The sequence below is a fragment of the Sinocyclocheilus anshuiensis genome, unplaced genomic scaffold (genome assembly GCF_001515605.1).
Source record: "Sinocyclocheilus anshuiensis isolate Anshui unplaced genomic scaffold, SAMN03320099.WGS_v1.1 scaffold171, whole genome shotgun sequence".
NCBI lineage: Eukaryota > Metazoa > Chordata > Actinopteri > Cypriniformes > Cyprinidae > Sinocyclocheilus > Sinocyclocheilus anshuiensis.
This window is the reverse complement of record NW_015549561.1, coordinates 317,560-336,422: the sequence shown is the minus strand read 5'-3', so window position 1 is coordinate 336,422 and position 18,863 is coordinate 317,560. Positions and strand designations below refer to the sequence as shown.

Below are 18,863 nucleotides of genomic sequence, written 5' to 3'. Positions count from 1 at the left end.
GCTTTACAATCCAATTGGTGCAAACCAATAAACAAGGTTAAATGTACAAAATGCATGTTAGTGTCTCTTTAGGAGCGATGCATTCTGATTGGCTCATCACACTAGCAGACCAACATTAGTCATTCAGGATGTTATCCATATCCACACAAATACGGAGTCTTTAATAGCTTGTCAAGTTACAAAACTACTAACCTTCATCTAAGCACAACCTATACGAGTTTTGGTAAAACCCAATCATAGCACTACTAAGTAGTTCCTCCTCCTCCAAATATTATGCAAACACATTCAAAGCTTTTGGGTTGGCAGTATTAAAACAGCTTAGCATGGTAAAGTTACTACTAACATGTTCAATGTCACATCAATGAAGGGATTTCACTGCAATCAAAAGTAGTTTCTCAATCCTAAAGCAGAAAACGGTAATTTTTTTTAATGCAGATTTGGTCAAGAATGACGAGATCTCGGAGTACGGTGGCTGAAGTCGGGGGTTCGTGCGACCGAGAGTCATTTGTAAAGCAGAGATTCATTTTCATGATGAGTCTTAACCATTGTTCTGGACTTCGAAAATAAAACTAAGGGTGCATTAAAGGTCAGAGGATCTACTCTATATCTCACGGTGAGCATGCATGTGTGTCCGTGTCGGTCACGTTTAAGAATGGTCTCCGTTGGCGCTGTCTCCATCATCCTCTCCTTCCTCCTGCTCACCCTCTTCTTCCTCCTCCTCGTCATCCTCCCTTCCTCGACTCTTGATCTGCACAAACCCAAGGCGATGGGTGAATACGAGCGAGTCAATGATTACGTGATTTCTGACGCTGTTGTTCCTCCTTCACTCACCTCCTCTTCCTCCAGCAGGTCTCCCTCGTCCTCGTAGTCGTTCATTTCCGTGCTCTCGCGCTCTTTCTTCCCGCTGGAGTGCTGCGGTGAGGCTTCATCTGGTTTAGAGCTCTTCGCCTCTGTGCAGAAACATGAGGGGAGAGTGATCAGAAATGACTAGTGTTGCTGCGTTTGGTCAGTAGTGTTATGGCCTGTACCGGATTTCTTGCTGTGGTCTCTCTCCATGCACTCCAGGCTCTCCAGCAGATAGTCCACTTTGTGTTTAATCTGAGTCAGTTCTTTCTTAATGGTTTGCAGATCGTCAGCTCTCACTGAACACACACAGGGATATGAATGGTGGTTACTAAACAGCTGAGACTTTGAGTCATCCAAATGTACACTACTCTTTAAAAGTTTGCTGGTGAGATTTTGTAATGTCTCTGAAAGAAGTCTCTTTTGCTCACCAAGGCTGCATTCATTTGATAAAAAATGCATTAAAAACAGTAATATTGTGAAACATTATTAGAACTTAAAATAACTGTTTTCTATCTGAATATACTGTACATTAAACTAATTTATTTCTGTGATCAAAGCTGAATTTTCAGCATCATTACTCCAGTCTTCAGTGTCACATGATCTTCAGAAATCAGTCTAATATGCTGCTGATTTGCAGTATTGAAAACAGCTGCGATTCTTCATATTTGTGAAAAAAAAAAGTTTGGGTAAGATTTAAAAAATATATATAAATTAATACTTTTATTCAACAAGGATGCATTAAATAGTTTAAAAGAGACAGTAAAGACATTTATAATGATACAAAACATTACCGTTTAAAATAAATGCTGCTCTTTTGAATTTTGTTCAAAGAATCTTGGAAAAAATAATTTTTCCACAAAAATAATCAAGCAGAAAAACTATTTTCAATACTGACTATAATAAAGAACCATTATTAATAACGGAGCACCAATAATAATCATTTTAATAAATAAAGCAGCAAATCAGCATATTAGAATGATTTCTGAAGGATCATGTGACACTGAAGACTGGAGTAATGATGCTGAAAATTCAGCTTTGATCACAGAAATAAATTACATTTCAAAATTAATTCACATAGAATACAGTTATTTTAAATGGTAATAATATTGTACAATAATACTGCTTTTACTGTATTTTTGTTCAAATAAATGCAGGCCAAAGAGTATAAGACCGTTCTTTCAAAAACAAAAACAAAAGTTCCAAACCTTTGACTTATATACACAGTATATATATATAGAATATTATAGTTATAATATATATATTAAGATACTAAAAACATTTTAAGTAGTGAACATAGAAAATAAAAGTAAATAAGAATTGTAAAAAAAGAAAGACAAAAAAAATAGGATATATAAAATGGAGAATATAGCAGAAAAGAAGTGTGTCTCACTGGTGCGGGACGTGCGCTGGCTGCTTTTGGAGGAGAAGCTGGTTTTGGTCCTGCGGCTGCCGCCGGCGCTCACGCTCACTCGCGCCCGTTTGGAGGGAATCACCGCCCGCGAGAGAGGAGGAGGAGGAGGAGGGGGAACGCGCGACGGGTACGAGTACATCCTGAAAACACACGCTCAGATTAACACACACCTTCATGGAATCATGCAATCCCAGTTCAGACAGACATTCAAAGCCTTTCATGAATAATAATAATAATAAAAGCTCTTTGCAAAGCGTTTGATCAGTGAATCTGTAAGGAGAGCTCACCTGTCATAGTAATCTCTCTGAAAGTCATAGTCCAGATCAAACGAAGAACTGCTGGAGGAGAAAACAATTCAATGATTAACATGTGGAAGTATTTTTAAAGTATTTTTACCCCTAAAAATAAATAACAATAGAATGAAAAATATAAAACGCAAACCTGTACATATCTCCCGCAGAGCGTTTGATAGTCTTTGAACGATGAGGTTTTGGCTCACCAGCCAGATTAATATCTAAAAATGCAGAAAGATTGCACATACACACAAAAAATTTACATTGTGGCCTAGTGGTCACGAGACAAGTCACTCTGGATAAAAGCATCTGCTAAACTAATGTAAAATGTAAAAAAAAAAAAAAAAAAGGTGATTGTATACGTAAGCAGGGAGAAATTTAACAGACATCTAAAACATTATAAAACAATTATTATTTGAACTATTACACTGGAGCAAACAGATCCATTCAAATAACTTTGGAATGGCCATATTTACAACATTAGGACACAAAACAGCAACACGTCAAAAATTTCAATTTGCTTAGAGTTCAGACTTTGGTCAAATTTAAAAAAATCATGTGGAAATGTCTTGATCCCATTTCCCCTCTACATTATCCAAATCTGGGTAAATATTGCAAAAACATAGCCAGGGCATATCTCACCCATAAAATTCAAGGAAATCAATTAAATTAAAATAATAATACAATTAGAAATGCATAAAATTGCATAAAAAATTAGGAATACTCTTAGATTAAGATTTTTCATTGTGACTGCAGGTTTTTTTATTACTCAATATGATAGTTAAATCATTTTTTTCCATATTACACCAATGAGAATTTGGATGAAAGCATGCTAAATCGTCATACACTGAACAAAAATATAAACGCAACACTTTTAAGTGCTCACTAACACAGATTTAGACAGATTTGTGAACAATATTTGAGAGAAATAGGCCTTTTGTGTACATAGAAAAAGTTTTAGATCTTTGAGTTCAGCTCATGAAAAATGGGGGCAAAAACAAATGTTGCGTTTATAATTTTGTTCAGTGTAATTATGTCAGAATAAAAAAAATAAAATAAGAAGTATTTAAACGAAATATAATATATATAATTCCTTATTGTTTAGATTTTTGGTGGACACATTCTTGACAGATTTTGTGAGATAACCAAAGACTAAAATATTTACAAAAATGTGAGGGGTGTACTAACTTCTGTGAGATACTGTATAAGGTGGCTTACTCTTATTAATATGAACGGAAGTGCAACGTGAAATATGCCAGAATAAGTCCCGCCTTCTAAGTAAAACAGCCAATCGCCAATTGGTTATGTCATCGCATCACTGCAGCTGCCATTACAAGCTGCCAGATCCTTTAGAAATAGACCTGAGATGACACACTTTGAATCGCACATGTGCATTGCCTGGACCAATTAGAAGATATAAGACAACATTTATGGGGCAATTCATGTTGGATTTACTTGCCGATTTCAAATGTATTTATTATTTAAATGAGAGTTTGGCCTGCAGTTTTTGAGAATTCATTATTTTGCCATTCAAGTAGATAAGAGTTGATCTCGCATGCCTGGAGGCATTGCAAATAGGGCCTTGAAAAGGACTTTGGATTAACTTTAAAGCTGCAGTCTGTAATTTTTTTTTTTTTTCAGTCTGTAACAATTTTTGAGCAAATACATAACCAGCCAGTGTTCAAAATCTCCTTATCTTAACCCCATTCACAACGGTAAGCTTGTAATAATGTTTTATAATTTAAGTGGTACTGAGAAATACAAGCATGGCGCTGCGTCATTACGTCACGTCGGCAAACACAGAGGAGTCCCGGATAGTAGGCTAAATATCCAATCAGTCTAAATAAGCTCTTTTTGCACTACAAATCATTACATCTGCTGTTGTTTACTTCACTGGTTTTCACTCTATCTGCCGTGTGCTGCTTTATATATATTTTTTATTTTTATTTTTTATATATTTTTTTTTACATTTGACCTTATTTGTATATTTGTATAGTTGTATTTTATATTTAATCTGTATATCTGTATTTATGTTCTACTGTTAGTGTTATCTGTATGCACCAAGGGTCTGAGAGTAACGCAATTTCAATTCTCTGTGTGTATGTGCTGTACATGTGGAAGAATTGACAATAAAGCAGACTTGACTTGACTAAATCACGTGTGTGGATGCTGCAGGTGGCAGATCATTTATAGCCTTTTCTCACAGCAGCTGGAATAATTAAACTTGTCATTATAGAACGAGTTGTAAGCAAAATTAAATAGCTTTTTGAGGTTAAAAGAACAATTTATTTCGATGACATTCGAATAGTATGCCAATTAGAGATTAGACTTTACAGAAATTGAAATCTACAGATAACGCTAATATACACTAAATACATGTAGTCACGCAATGCTGATGTTGTTAACATTAACAATTTGAGAACAAAGTATAACAATAATAATAATTTGCACGGTTTGACGTGAGCGAAGCAATCGTTAGATTTAATCAGCATTGGTAGCATGATTTATTGTAAAACTTTTTTTTTTCAGTTGGTCAGAACAAAACTGGCAGACATTTTACTTGTTCAGATGACATTTTCCAGTGAAAGTTCTTATTTTGGACATACTTCCAAGACGTAGTATCTGTATTTCCGTGCTGGAGCCGTGCCGATGCACAACCCATGTAAAGAAAACAATTCTGCAAATAACTGCAATTGCAGGTTTCAGACAGAGATGGCGACAAAGAGGCAAAACTTACAGACTGCAGCTTTAAGATTGTAGCGTCCTCGGGTAACAAAAGGTAAGAAATGAACCTGAGATCTACAATGACCTGCATCAAAGAGATCTTCACAGTGCGACGTTACTCTACTTACCGAGCACCTGTCCGACGATCATCCTCCCATCTTCACCCCCGACTGCCGCTCTGGCGTTCCTCTCGTTGGCGTACTGGACGAACGCGAAGCCTTTGTGCACGGAGCAGCCCACGATCTTCCCGTACTTACTGAAGATGGCCTCCACATCGGCCTTGGTCACCAGCATGGTGTTGAGGTTCCCGATGAAGACCCGGGAGTTCAGCGAACGCGGATCCGTCTTGTTGGTGACGTTGCTGGCCATCAGGCTGCTGGTTGTGGGGGAATGACTGCGCAAAAAGAGAGGAATAAAGGGGGTGCAGAAGATTGACAGGGACAGGAAGGACAAATGAGAAATTAGCATGTCTATAACAACATTACTAGCCTCGATAGCTACCCTTCCATCCAAAGTGCGAAGTTAACTTGTGAAAAATTGGAATTTTGCACGACCCAACTGAAACTAAAGCACCGTTTCCATTCCATGTGTTCAAAAGAACAAAAACATAACTTTCTGGGAAATCTGCACAACATATCAGTGCTAAAAAAAGTTGCTGCAAATGCAACAGACAAAATGCAATAGCAACCACCGCCAAGAAATCTTGGCCTGATGTTTGGGAACACAACCATTACAGTTCTGGGAGGTAAATGTACCAAACCAAATCATTTTGATTACAGACTTTGGCTCAGGCATTTCAGAATTACTAAAACAATATTTTAGATTATGTGCAATGCGATTGGTCTGCTAGTTAGTCCAGTTATCCAATCACGTGATCAGTTTTTGTTGCGCTTCGAGGAATTTGTTCAGTAAATGTGTTTCTATTGGCGTTTGCGTGCATGTCTTCCAATTGGATTAAAAACATTTCTTTTTTTGGTGCATTTTAAGGTTGTATGTACATGCAATTTTTTGTGATATCTCAATTTTTATACAAATATGTGGATGGAAACATAGCTAGTGAGAATGGATTAGAAAAAAAATGTAGAAATCTTCTTTAGATTAGAAATCTAAAGTCAACATGAAACAGTATCCGCAACACATTTTACTTTCATAATTACATGTTTCTGGTCTTATTGTTAGTGATTCAACACATGTATTACTTTAAAATAAATGCGGCCAATTTTGGTTTCATGTTGACTTTCTCACACTTTAAAATAGAGTTATGTTCCATTATTTTGAACATTCCCACAGTGCAAGACATTTGGGGGAAGGACAAACATTTCAAGATATATAAAGTTTGTAATCATCAAGATAAAGTATACATTAGTTTCATAAGGTATATCACCTAGTATATTTAAAATAAGAACCACAGCAGTCATATATGAAGCTTTCCTGTGCTATAATGTGCATAGATATACAATTCAAATCAGAAGATTCACATATCAACTAGACTGGCGTTTATGTTGTAGTTTTAAGCAGTTTGTCGGTCAAATGTGTCACAGGGGATGAAGTATATATCTGTATGAACCAGGGCTGGGCAGGTAATGTTGTAATGTATGGCCAGCTGAGATTTCACACATGCAAACTAAAATGCGGAAGTGAAACTAACTGCCTGCTGCATTCAAGCTTAAATACAGAGGCATTATAATATTGCTTTGCTTTGTTTATGGGTTTGACGGAGTAAAATGGGTGGAAATGCACAAAACAGTGAATTCACTGAGGAAAATGGATCTGGTTGTGTGTGTGGATCGCTTTCGGTGCTTACTACTTGTCTGAGGGGTAAACTGGCATGTTTGAATTGGACTGGGCAGTGTTTTGGTGGTATTTTTGGATGCTTTTGGGACACACGGCCTACAAGACCGCCACATAACGTGCACATTGAGTTATTTAAGTGTGCTAAAGGGGATGTTGGTGGTTGAATAGTCAGAACTCACTCCATTCTGTCTGTAATTCAGGTTGAGTCGTCTGCCTGCCTGATTCTGTTGGAGAGAAGAGGGTTGTTATTGGACACCATTGAGCTGCTGCTCAGCAGTGCATTGTGGGTGAAGGTCGTACTGTGTGGGTGGGTGATGTAACCCACCGCACTTTCACGGACATCACACCAATCTCAACACTTTCCCAAGGTCAAACAAACAGTCTACTGTTCGGATGCTGCCACCCAGTGGTTGATATACACAAGCAAAGAAATTGAAATCCAGACAGATATCCCAAGTGAAACAGAACAGCCATGTCACCATAACGTTTAAACATGCTCAATGTCACATAATCCCTAACTAAAACCCTTTAATTTAAGGGAAAATTTTCAGTGTCAAATAGAGACACGTTTCACAGTCATGTGACACAATCAAATCCTACGCTAATGGAAAAAAAGACCTTTCACACCACCGTCAAGAGATTAAAAAGGTCTATTAAAAGAAGCTCTCGGCACAGCTTAAGACACACCATTAAGTCTGTATTATAGCTGAACAAAACGATGAATATCAGTGTGTCTGTAGGAATTTTCAGCTTTATAGGGATGAAAGCAGGTGAAGCTGTCACTACGGGCCAATTATAGAACGAGTCAGAGGTCAATGCAAATTAAAATCTCCAAATCTCCTCAGGCACTATGATGGATAGCAGGACAAAAAACACAAATTTAAGGTAAATTAGGCCCTGTACGTTTCTATAATTGGTATAAGTTGCACAATAACAGCTACCTTTGCTTCAGCAATTTAAGGATTAGTCAAGACTTTTTCAATGTCTCAATTTTTCATTGTCAGCATTACACAAAGTCAAAAGCAAATTATGTTACAATTACCCTTGTTTTCACCCCTGCCAATTGAAGATTCAATAGTGTAAACATTGATAATTTAGAATCTTAATGATAGTTCATGGGAAATCAATGAGTTTTAAATGTGAAATTTAGATGCGTGTTCTTGAAGTTAACTACAACAATCTATCATGACAAGATGAAGACTTGTCTCATCTAGAACACAACTGTACTGGGAAAAACAGAAATACATTTAAATTAGAAGTAATAAAGCACTAGTACACAAAGTTAGAATTGTCCTCTTTAGTACACTACCATTAATCCAAAAATTAGGCTAGACCTCATTGTCAAAGGTTTGGATTCTCTCTAGGAGTGGTTTAGCAAACTCTAGCATGTGGTTTAGGCCTGTTTGCTGAAGCTGATTTAGACTATGAACTATGAAATGTCTTTAAAAAATACACAAGTCTACAGACTATTTAGAACGTATTTACTCTAAGGCATTTTTAAAGGTTATGGAAGAAAGTAAAGGCTACACACAGCAAACAAGAGTCTAGTCTCCATAAAACACTTTTCAGGAAGATAGGCGGAAGTGGAGAATAAAAGAAAAACCAACTTACGGATTGACGTGGCTCAAAAAAAGCTGCCTCAAAAACTACAAAAAAAGCAAAATGAATAAAATCAGAAAGGAACATCTTTAGCTCTCTAAAGCAGGGAAAATGTTTTTTTTTTTTTTTTTTTCCAACCGAATGCTTTAGGGTCGACAGACCTGAGATCAACATTATAGAAGTAAGCTTTGTGAAAACTGATTTGGTTTGACAAATTTGGTGTAAAATGTGGACTTGAGAATAGAAATGTGACCTCCATGACTTTAGAGCAAAATGTGCATGTCGTAAAGGCATCAACGTTAGCATGCAGTATTTAGTCTAGACCAGGGTTTCCCAAAGTGCGAGTCGAATATTCTGCAACAAAACAGGGCAATGCAATAGCACTGGATCACTCCCATTTCATTACGCTTCACTGTTCACACCATAAAATGGGTCACAGGTCATAAAATGGGAATTATCATCCAGTCACATTGCAACACTTGCTTATGGTGTAAAAAAGCCGAGAAATTGACTCAATTACAATATATACACAATTATTTATATATGTTCCAACCTTGTCTTCTACAGTCAAATGCTTTGTAAAGAAATGGTAAGATTAATCATAAAACTTAGAAATATTACTAAAAGTGGTGGATAGGTTGGTTATACCCAATATATTGGCGTGTGTATGATTCTTATGTTTGGGAACCCGTGATCTACACATATTACAGCTAAAAACAAACCAGACTTTAGTTGGAATATGATATTGGATGTGTGCCTAGTGGGGAACTGTGAGGGGGACATGATTTGGTGCATTTCACATAGTCATACAAGATACACATTTACTGGAGCCAAGATAAGAAATACTTGTATATTCTACATCAAGCATAGAAAGAAGACACAGCTAAATTAAACCATTTTCTAATGTAAAGTTGCATTGCACATATTGTTCAAGTCTTAAATGAATCAGTCAGTGTGGGTGAGGGGGGATAAATATATAATTTTCATTTCTTTAAGACATTCTACAAGACAGCTATGAGTTTAATGGGCTGAACTTTGGGAATACACACAAATATGATGCAATTTTGAACTCATACAGCATGAGGCAGTTGAGCACTTGAGCAAAGGCAGTAATACTTTCTTTGGCCCACTGGGCCTTCTTCAAACATTTATTTAATATTCATGCAACCAGCTCAATTCAACATCCTTGATGTACTGTTAATGGAAAGATTGACCGTTTACATGATTCTGCACAGACCTGGGGTGCAAATGTAAAAAGTGTTAAGTAGTCCATGCATTGATATAGATTACTGCATGAGACGGAAAACGTGTTTTCTCAGTCCATTAAAAGTGCCGAAAACAATTCAAAACCTGCAAAAACGACCCTGGAAAAAAAAAACACTGGAACGAAACGACCCTCAAAAATAAGAGCAAAAATAACGTGCAAATAATCGTATTAAAAAGGACAAGCTCACTCCAAATGTCTACAGCCGAATAGAAATAGTCTACTCGTGTTGAGAAAATCAGTCTGTCATGTTAAAAATGGACTTAAAACGCGTTTTTATTCTGAATCCTGGACATGGAGGGAAAAACGACCCCATCTTGAAAACACAACCACCGGTCCATATGAGCAATTTCCTCCACATTAACTTCAAAAATCAAACAAACCAGCTGCTCTACCAGTAGTCCTGCAAAAATGAGGTGAAAAATAACTCCTACTTTGAAAAATAAAATAAAAAATCGTGCGGTCCTTTCAAAGCATATGTTTATTTTTCTTTCTTTTTTTTCCACTGCTCTACCAACGGCATCACACAATGTACGCCACCAACGCCAAGCAGAAAATGACCAGAAAAATGCATTAAAAATAAAAAACACAACAAAAATTCTCCAAAGATAGTTCAAAATCAGTCAAAAATAAAAAAAAAAGCGACAAAAATCTCTCGAATCAAAATACTCACCGGGAGTTTAAGACTAAAAATGATTAAAATTCGGTGCTGTACTGTTTAGTGGATACAGTCCATACCAGCTCGTTCAGTAGACACCCACCAACAGACGAATGCACGAAATGGCGTCGAGCAAATACGCACCGGAAACAAGCCCCGCCCCGCTCCACACATCCTCGCATCTCATTGGCTACATTTCAACGCGCTAAAGAAACACGTGGAGTTGATTGGTGGATTTACGTGTCATTCTCTTGTACGTCTTTCTTTTTAAATAAAGTCCGCGTTTGATTGGTGAATGAATGCAGGCTTTGGTTCGCGGCATCTTCCCTCAGAGTGCTAATCTCTTTACAAAAGCTTTAATCCCATTTATAAATGTATAAATACTGTATCAATACAGTTAGCAGTTCGTTAAATATGAAATAAAGTTACAAAAATGTATTATAGTAACCACATGTTGTAACAAAATAATTATTTTTACTAATTTAAAACGTGGTAAATTGCCCTGTCATTAAAAGTAAACCAATTTAAGTGGCTCAAATATTCTGAAAACACTTTAGGAAATACTGTATTATTAATACTGTTGTAATTTACAATAGTATTTTGATATTGATCTGTTTCAAGCATCTGTAAACCATTAGCACAAAAAAAAAGCATTAAAAGCATAAACTTAACTAAGAAATTTAAATGACTAAACAGTTACTTACTGAACAATGCCATTGAAAGATCATTGTTAATCACAATTTTATTGAATACATTTATTTGAAATTCTGAATCACAGGAAATTATGGCAAAAACAATGCAGTTTTGTACCGTTAATGTAATATATAATGTATAAAAAGGCAAGTCAGGTGATGTTGTCACAATATACGGGGTCAGTTGTCACAATGGAAACTTAATGGGTTTGTCAAGCATATTTTAAGCATTAAAACAATAATGAAACAAAACAATTCATGAACAGCAACAATTCAGCATGCAAAATCACTGACTTTTGACTCCAAGCCTCAGAGTTACTGAGATTTGTGTCAGCTTGCCAAACAATGCAAAAGAATTGACAAAAAACAGACGTTATTTCAAGTTTTGCTTCCAAGCTCAAAAATATAGTTGGCAAGCTAATGAGTCAATGAACTACACTTTTAGAGGAATGAGGATTGGCGTTCACCACTTCAGCCTTCGGGAGTGACAACCTGCAACAAAACAATCCTTAGTATCTGTATATATTATAATTTTTTTTTTATTTGAATGCAACTGAGGGATGTGGCAACAATTATAATACCTTTTTTGTCACTCGACTTGCTGCGTTGTCGTGGAAGAGTGAAGCCAAAGTGGAAAGGCGATGATGATTCAGGAGTCTTCAAAACCTCCTCAAGTTTCTCCTGCTCCTGATTCTCCTTCAGTGAAAGAAAGTTATCCATCATTACGTAGCTTCCTAAATAAAACTGATTCACTTTTTACAGATCCATGCATTGGCCTACTTCTTGCGAGATGTAAGAACTTGTACATTTGATGGATAAAGCATTATTTAAATATATATAGAATTAAATATGCAACATTTAAGTAGGCTATACATCAAATTAACCTAGAATGAAAAGTAGCGTTTCAGGCCCTTATTTGTGAAAAGCGCGCTTTACTTGCATCAGACAGGGTTTGTTGGAGTCTGGGTTTGAGTTCAGGTGTGTTGTGACTGTGCTTCTTCCTCTCTCTCTCCTTCTCTCGCTCTCTCTGTTGAAGGATAGCACTGCGAGTGGCTCTGTACTCCAGAGCAAAGTCACTGACGGTCTTACAAAACACCTCCGCACTCGTTTCTCTAGCCATGGTGCGCGAGTAACCGAGGAAGAGCAGGAATGAGTGGAATCTAAATGCAAGGAAAAAACGAAAAGTGGAGCACTGTTGTGTCTTTGACATTTACAGTTGCTTTTCAGTGACCTTCAGAGGCCCAGATGGACTGCATTGTCAGAAAAATGATGAGGAATGGATTTGAACACTAAGGTTTACACTTATTGGCTACTGCAAGCATGATCAGATGAAATAATATTAAATGAATTAATTAACTATACCAATCAAGAGTTTTGACAAGCTTGATTTAATTTATGTTTTATGACCTTAAAAAATTGTTTGATATAAAATTGACCTAAATGCTTGAAACTGGTTTTGTAGACAAATATAGGTACAAATAAAAATATAAAAATATATATAAATAACACTTAAAAAGCATCCCAGGGTGAACCTCTATATATATGATATATATATATATTTATTTATTTATTATTATTTTTTTGTCAAAAGCTTTTTACAAACAGAAAAAAAAAAAAAAATTATTAAATTTACAACAAAAGACCAAAAAAAAAAAAAATTAAATTTATTTATTTTAATTATTTTTTATTTTTTTTTGAAAAGGGACAATGCACAATTTTAACATAAATATTTCCATTTCATGCATTGTACCGAATTTAGCCAATGGCTAATTTTCATCTGCAGTCCCTTGGCAGGTAATGACTAACATAAAACATAAAAAAAACAAACGCATGCAGTAAAACATACATATACATACATACACATAATATACAATAAATATAATGTCCAGTTAAACCACAGCCATGTTTACAGAGTTGAGTTGATTTTAAATAAGATTTTAGTTTAAATTTAAAAAGACCAATAGATATTTTGCAGCTGAATCTCAGCATGTTGTGGTAACTAACTGGTTTTACCTGTTGATGACCCTGCGGTGAACGGCTCGTAGCACCTTCAACCTCTCCTCACAGTCTTTCAGAAACTGCGTGAGCCGCTGATGGAGCGCTGCCTCTTCTCCGCCTTCCTCTTTTCTTCCTCCACCTTTCTTTCCATCTTTCTCAAGTAGTCGGAGTTGATCCCAGGATGCTTTGCAAAGCAATTGAAGCTGCGAGAGATTCAGCTGCACTTGTGTGTAGTCGCACTAGCCATCAGCGTGTGATTGTTTATCAGAGACAGGAAAAGAGAGATAAAGACAAGAAAAGGAAACACAGTCACTGAGAAACATGTTCAAAACAAGTATAAATTAACTGGATATCAGTCAAACATCTGGATTAATTTACAAAAAGTCTATGCAGTTTTACCAGTCAAAGCTCTTGTCCTCATTTAATATTTTAGTATTTTCCATTATTTAGAATTATAACAAAACAATCAAATCTAAACAGAAAATAATAAAGTAATCAAATTTGAGCTTCTGTTTTGTCTAGATAGCTATGGATTTAGCTCTATTCACTCTGAACGCTCTCTCAACAAAGTTCATGAGGCAAATACCTCGTAAACACTTCTAGTTTATTTAGTATTGGACATAGCCGGAAAATGACTCGCTGTTGAGGCCACATTCAGTGCATAGTGCACAATATGCTACAAAACATAGCAACATACCTTGCTGGCTTTTGAGACAGCAGTGATGTCGGAGTACAGATCAGAGGATTGTGGGTAAAGCTGGAGCAATAGCACACAAACGTGATGAAGAAGAGGCTGCCGGCCTTGTGTGTCTCTCACCTGAGAGAGTTTGCCCAGGTAACTCAACTCAAACCCCCTCGCCTGTGCAAAACACACATCATCATGCAATGGGGCGGGACAGTTATGATTGTGAACACATTTTTATACAGTCATTCTCACCTTACAGCCGTTCAGAAAGTTGCCGACGGCCAGCACAGTCGGCTAAGGACCTAACAGAGGACAGAACACACGGAGCATGCACACACACGCACACACACACACACACACACACACACACACACGGAACAAAGATGCACAAAAACAAACAATATAAATAACCAGTGTTGGGGAAAGTTACTTTTAAAAGTAATGCATTACAATGTTGCGTTACTCCATAATCTAAAAGTAATCTAATTACGTTACTTAGTTACTTTTTATGGAAAGTAATGTGTTACGTTACTTTTTAAATCTGGACAGGGCTTGCTTGTTATTTTTTTAAATAAAAAAGTTATATTTTTTGGCATATATAAAAAAGCCTTTTCACACCAAAAGTGAAATGAATAAGCCTCAGATTTAATTATTGCAGGTTTGCGTCATATTCTGAGTTGCATTATTTTTATTCATTTTGAGGAATACTGAATCTGTGTTTTTTTGTGTGTGTGTGAGTGAGATGAATTAATGCATATTCATATTTATTTTAGAAATACAGTACCATCTTCTGATTTCTCTCAACATGGGGACAGGAGAGCTGTCAATCAATAAATTGGAGAAAACAAGTAACTTGCTTTACTTATTTGAAAAAGTAACTCAGATATTCTCTTGTAAATTAAAAAGTAATGCGTTACTTTACTAGTTACTTGAAAAAAGTCATCTGATTACGTAACTCGCGTTACTTGTAATGCGTTACCCCCAACACTGCAAATAACCAGACATGACAGAAAACATGAGCATAAAAGTCCTGCGATAAACCTAACGGAAACATGAATGAGATGATATGAATTCATACCAATTAGACACAGTAAAAATTGGTGTTGGATTTACTTTAAAACAATTATCTTTCAGAAATTGCTAGTAAATTTCAAGAAACGTTAAGTAACATTGAATTCATTGTAACATTTTTAAGTAGAAAGACTGGTGTAGTATTTTCTTGTAAAATGTACTCTGAAAAACTTAAAAATCTCCAAAACATAAAATAGTTACAAGTGTGTTGGATAGTTAATAATGAATAATTTTGAAGTTGAGAATATTTTTTTCCCACCTGAAAACAAACCATGATGTCCGAGACTAGGGGTACGTTTACTTGACAACAATGTACTAAAAACGGAAAAGTTTTCTTTTGCGTTTTTGAAAGGTTTCGCGTACAGACGACAGTGTCCTCAAAACAATCCCCATTCACACAGATCTGCGAAAACGACTAAAAATACTGTATTTTGCATGCCAGTACGGTGACGCATTGCATATTTTTTCCACTCAATTATGTCGTAATATCGAGATCTTATGTCGTTTTTACGACATCTTTTCTCGTAATAGCGAGATGTTATGTCATTAAAATGACATCTTTTCTCGTAATAACGAGATGTTTTCTCATTAAAACGACAAAATTATCTCGTTAAAACGACATTTTCTCGTTAAAACGACATTTTCTCGTTAAAATAATATTTTCTCGTTAAAACGACAGACATATTTTTCTCGTTAAAACGACATATTTTCTCATAATAACGAGATGTTTTCTCGTTAAGACGACATCTTTTCTCGTTAAAAAGACATAATTATCTCGTAAAAAAACGTAATCTTTTTCTCATTAAAACGACATCTTTTCTCGTAATAACGAGATGTTTTCTCGTTAAAATGACATCTTTTTCTCGTTAAAATGACAGCTTTTTGTCTCTTAATAACGACATGTCATAAAAATGATATGTTGTTTCCCGTTATAGAAGATATGGTTACATTATGTGAGCGAGCTAAGCGATTGTCCGCGCTGCTGTCGCCACAGTCCGGCGATAAACGAAGATCTGCATTTTAATGTTATTGTTTTTATTGTAGCGGCATGTTTATTAGGATTAATCTCCAGTCTGTATAATGCTATCCAATAATTGCACTCTGGTCTTGGAATATTTCTTTATTTGAATGTCTTGATGCCGCTACAATAAAAACAACATTAAAATACATTTAAAAAAGTGTATTTTTATTATCCACTTCAGCAGCGTGCGGATCCTCGTTTATCGCCGGACTGCGACAGCAGCGCGGCCAATCGCTTAGCTCACTCACATAATGTAACCATATCTTCTATAACGGGAAACAACATATCATTTTTATGACATAATATGTCGTTATTACGAGAAAAAATATGTTGTTTTAACAAGATAATTATGTCGTTTTAACAAGAAAAGATGTAATTTTAATGACATAACATCTCATTGTTACGAGAAAAGATGTCGTTTTAACGAGAAAAGATGTCGTTTTAACGACATAACATCTCGTTATTACAACATAATTGAGTGGAAAAAATAATATGTGTGTGGCAGCAATGCATCACCATATGACAGCCCTATAGTTGGCGATGTCAAGAAAAGATGTCGTTTTAACGACATAACATCTCGTTATTACAACATAATTGAGTGGAAAAAATAATATGTGTGTGGCAGCAATGCGTCACCATATGACAGCCCTATAGTTGGCGATGTCACTTTGTAAAGAAACACTAAGTTTGCATTTTCGTTTGTTACTATACGGTTATATAAATTGCTGTAAAAGTTTCAGGTCAGTTTCAGCACTGCCGTGAGTTTGCACTGACAAACACTCTAACTGTAAGAAGTGTAAGTCCTCTCTCTCACTCTCTCCAGTGTGTCATGGTCCAGAGTGAAGGCCCAGAGCTGCAGTCTGGTGCTCAGATGAGGAACGTTCCCCAGGGTCAGGAGACATTGCTCTGCGGGGCCCAGAGGTGACCGCGGGGCCTGAGCTTTTGCCTCCTTTATCAGATTCAGCTCGTCTTCAGTGGGAACCAACATCTGCAACCTCTGCACCACAGGAAAGAGGAACATGTCAATGAACTCTCATGCTTTCATAGCAGACTGCCTCATGTCACTGTTGCTGTAATCTGTCATGTGCATTAGTGAAGAGTTTTAGTCATGCGTGTAGATTTTAAACTCATGTTGACTTTAAAGTGAACAGCGCTGCAGGGAACACACCTGGATGTCTTCTCTGTCTAGTACAGTGTTGTCCATGCTGCATATTGCAGGAGGAAGCAGGTGAACCAGTGGCAGACTGCTCAGAGCTATAGTAATGATGTTACTGCGCTTCACACCCAAAACAGACACACACGGCTGCTTCTGCGGCACAGAAAAACAGAGAAAGAGATGTGGAGCACAAATGCTGAAAACTTTAATACTTGTTAGAGGTAAATATTCACCTCATCCAGAGTTATTTTGTTTACTGTTTTATAAAGTATACTACGTATATTGTGGAAGCCCATATCTGCCACATAAGAAAAAATAAAATCATGCTTTGGTTAGTTATACTATAATTATGACTTTTAAAGTCATAATTATGAGATGAAAAGTCAAAATTGAATCAAAGTGAATCACGAACAGTTTCAGACCGTTGTGCAAACCCATTATACTGTTTAGATCAAATGAGTGATTCATTAGAGAATCTCTCTGCTGAAAAAAAAACAAAAAAACAAAACGGCTAAAACCAGCCTAAGCTGGTGGGCTGGTTTTAGCTGGTCTTCCAGCCTGGTCATAGCTGGTCAGCAGGCTGATTTTAGAGGGGTTTGGCCACTTTTTTAGCTGGTCAGGCTGGGAGACCAGCTAAAACCAGCTACTTCCAGCTTAAACCAGCTAAGACCAGCCAACCAGCTCAGGTTTTAGCAGTATTTTTTTTTTTCTGATTCTGAACAACTGATAAAAATACACATACTTAATTGCTGAAATAGTATCAGTGAAAATTATTCTCAGGCCCATATATGGTAATCTTCATTGACATAAATATTTGTCAGTAATTATGGTTGCCTATGCACATTAAACATTGAAGGCTTACCTGTCGTCCCCCTGTCAGACTGCAGAGGGCGCTGTTGTTGCTGATTTTGCTCTCAAACAGGTATTCCAGTCTATTGGTATCCAGTTGAACTGGCTCCAGACCGGCCCAGATCGACTGAAGCCCGAAGCGGCCCACTCTCGGCAAAGGCTGCAGACTCAACAGCGCGCTCCAGTGGAGCCTCAGAGTACGACAGCCTGACGGCCGCGGCGACTCGCTGGCTACAGGTGGGGGCGGAGCCGAAGGGGGAAGGGGTGGAGCGACGGGTGAGGTTGCAATCTGATTGGTCGAAGTATGGGAGGAGACTTCTTCAGTGCTGTCCAACTCAAGATCCTCATCATCCCATAAGTCGGAGAAGTCAAGAGCGTTGAGGCGGAGCAGAGGGGCGTGTCTTACGTGGGAAGTCCAGGAGGTGTCTAGAACAGAAGATTCGGCTTGTTTCATTGGATATTCTTGGTGATTTACTTTCGAAGCACTTGATCAAAGTAAATAAGTGTTGTGCAGAATGACGCCTACGTGGTTCTTCTTCTCCAAATAAACACAATGACCAAATATCCAGTCTCAGTATACTTAAAGAGTCCAACAGGTATGGTTTACCTCAATAAAAATGATCAGTGTCCATTCATAGTTGCATCATGAACATGCAACCCCTCTTGCTGTTGGAAGATTTCAAGAAATGACTAAAAATGAAGAACCATATGTCTCCATGAATTCGAGAAAATCGGCTAAAGATGATCCATCAAGAACGTGCAGGAGGACATGCAGCGGTGTTTCAGACGATGCAGCTCCTCT

The 18,863-nt window shown here is 36.9% G+C and overlaps 2 protein-coding genes across 4 annotated transcripts; both read right to left on the bottom strand.

Annotated features, from left to right (window-relative positions):
• LOC107657188 (heterogeneous nuclear ribonucleoprotein C-like) lies at positions 1 to 10,745 on the bottom strand. Of its 3 annotated transcripts, none has more exons than XM_016445212.1 (10): positions 10,605 to 10,745; positions 8,680 to 8,714; positions 7,248 to 7,292; positions 5,403 to 5,668; positions 2,699 to 2,771; positions 2,545 to 2,595; positions 2,237 to 2,397; positions 1,029 to 1,142; positions 832 to 950; positions 1 to 748 (listed from the first exon to the last, which is right to left on the bottom strand). In XM_016445212.1, exons 3-10 carry the CDS (start codon positions 7,250 to 7,252, stop codon positions 647 to 649), a joined length of 891 nt encoding a protein of 296 aa, XP_016300698.1. In that variant the 5' UTR covers positions 7,253 to 7,292; positions 8,680 to 8,714; positions 10,605 to 10,745; the 3' UTR covers positions 1 to 646. The 3 variants fall into 3 exon arrangements, with proteins under 3 accessions (XP_016300698.1, XP_016300700.1, XP_016300699.1); XM_016445214.1 differs by having other exon boundaries at positions 2,545 to 2,592; XM_016445213.1 differs by lacking the exon at positions 8,680 to 8,714.
• Positions 10,746 to 11,734: 989 nt separating this feature from the next.
• On the bottom strand, positions 11,735 to 18,629 carry LOC107657173 (FH1/FH2 domain-containing protein 1). The gene is made up of 9 exons (XM_016445195.1): positions 18,075 to 18,629; positions 17,225 to 17,365; positions 16,871 to 17,053; positions 14,217 to 14,258; positions 13,977 to 14,138; positions 13,295 to 13,518; positions 12,222 to 12,441; positions 11,863 to 11,977; positions 11,735 to 11,773 (listed from the first exon to the last, which is right to left on the bottom strand). The coding sequence occupies exons 1-9, from the start codon at positions 18,513 to 18,515 to the stop codon at positions 11,745 to 11,747; spliced, it is 1,557 nt and encodes a 518-aa protein (XP_016300681.1). The 5' UTR covers positions 18,516 to 18,629; the 3' UTR covers positions 11,735 to 11,744.
• Positions 18,630 to 18,863: the final 234 nt, after the last annotated feature.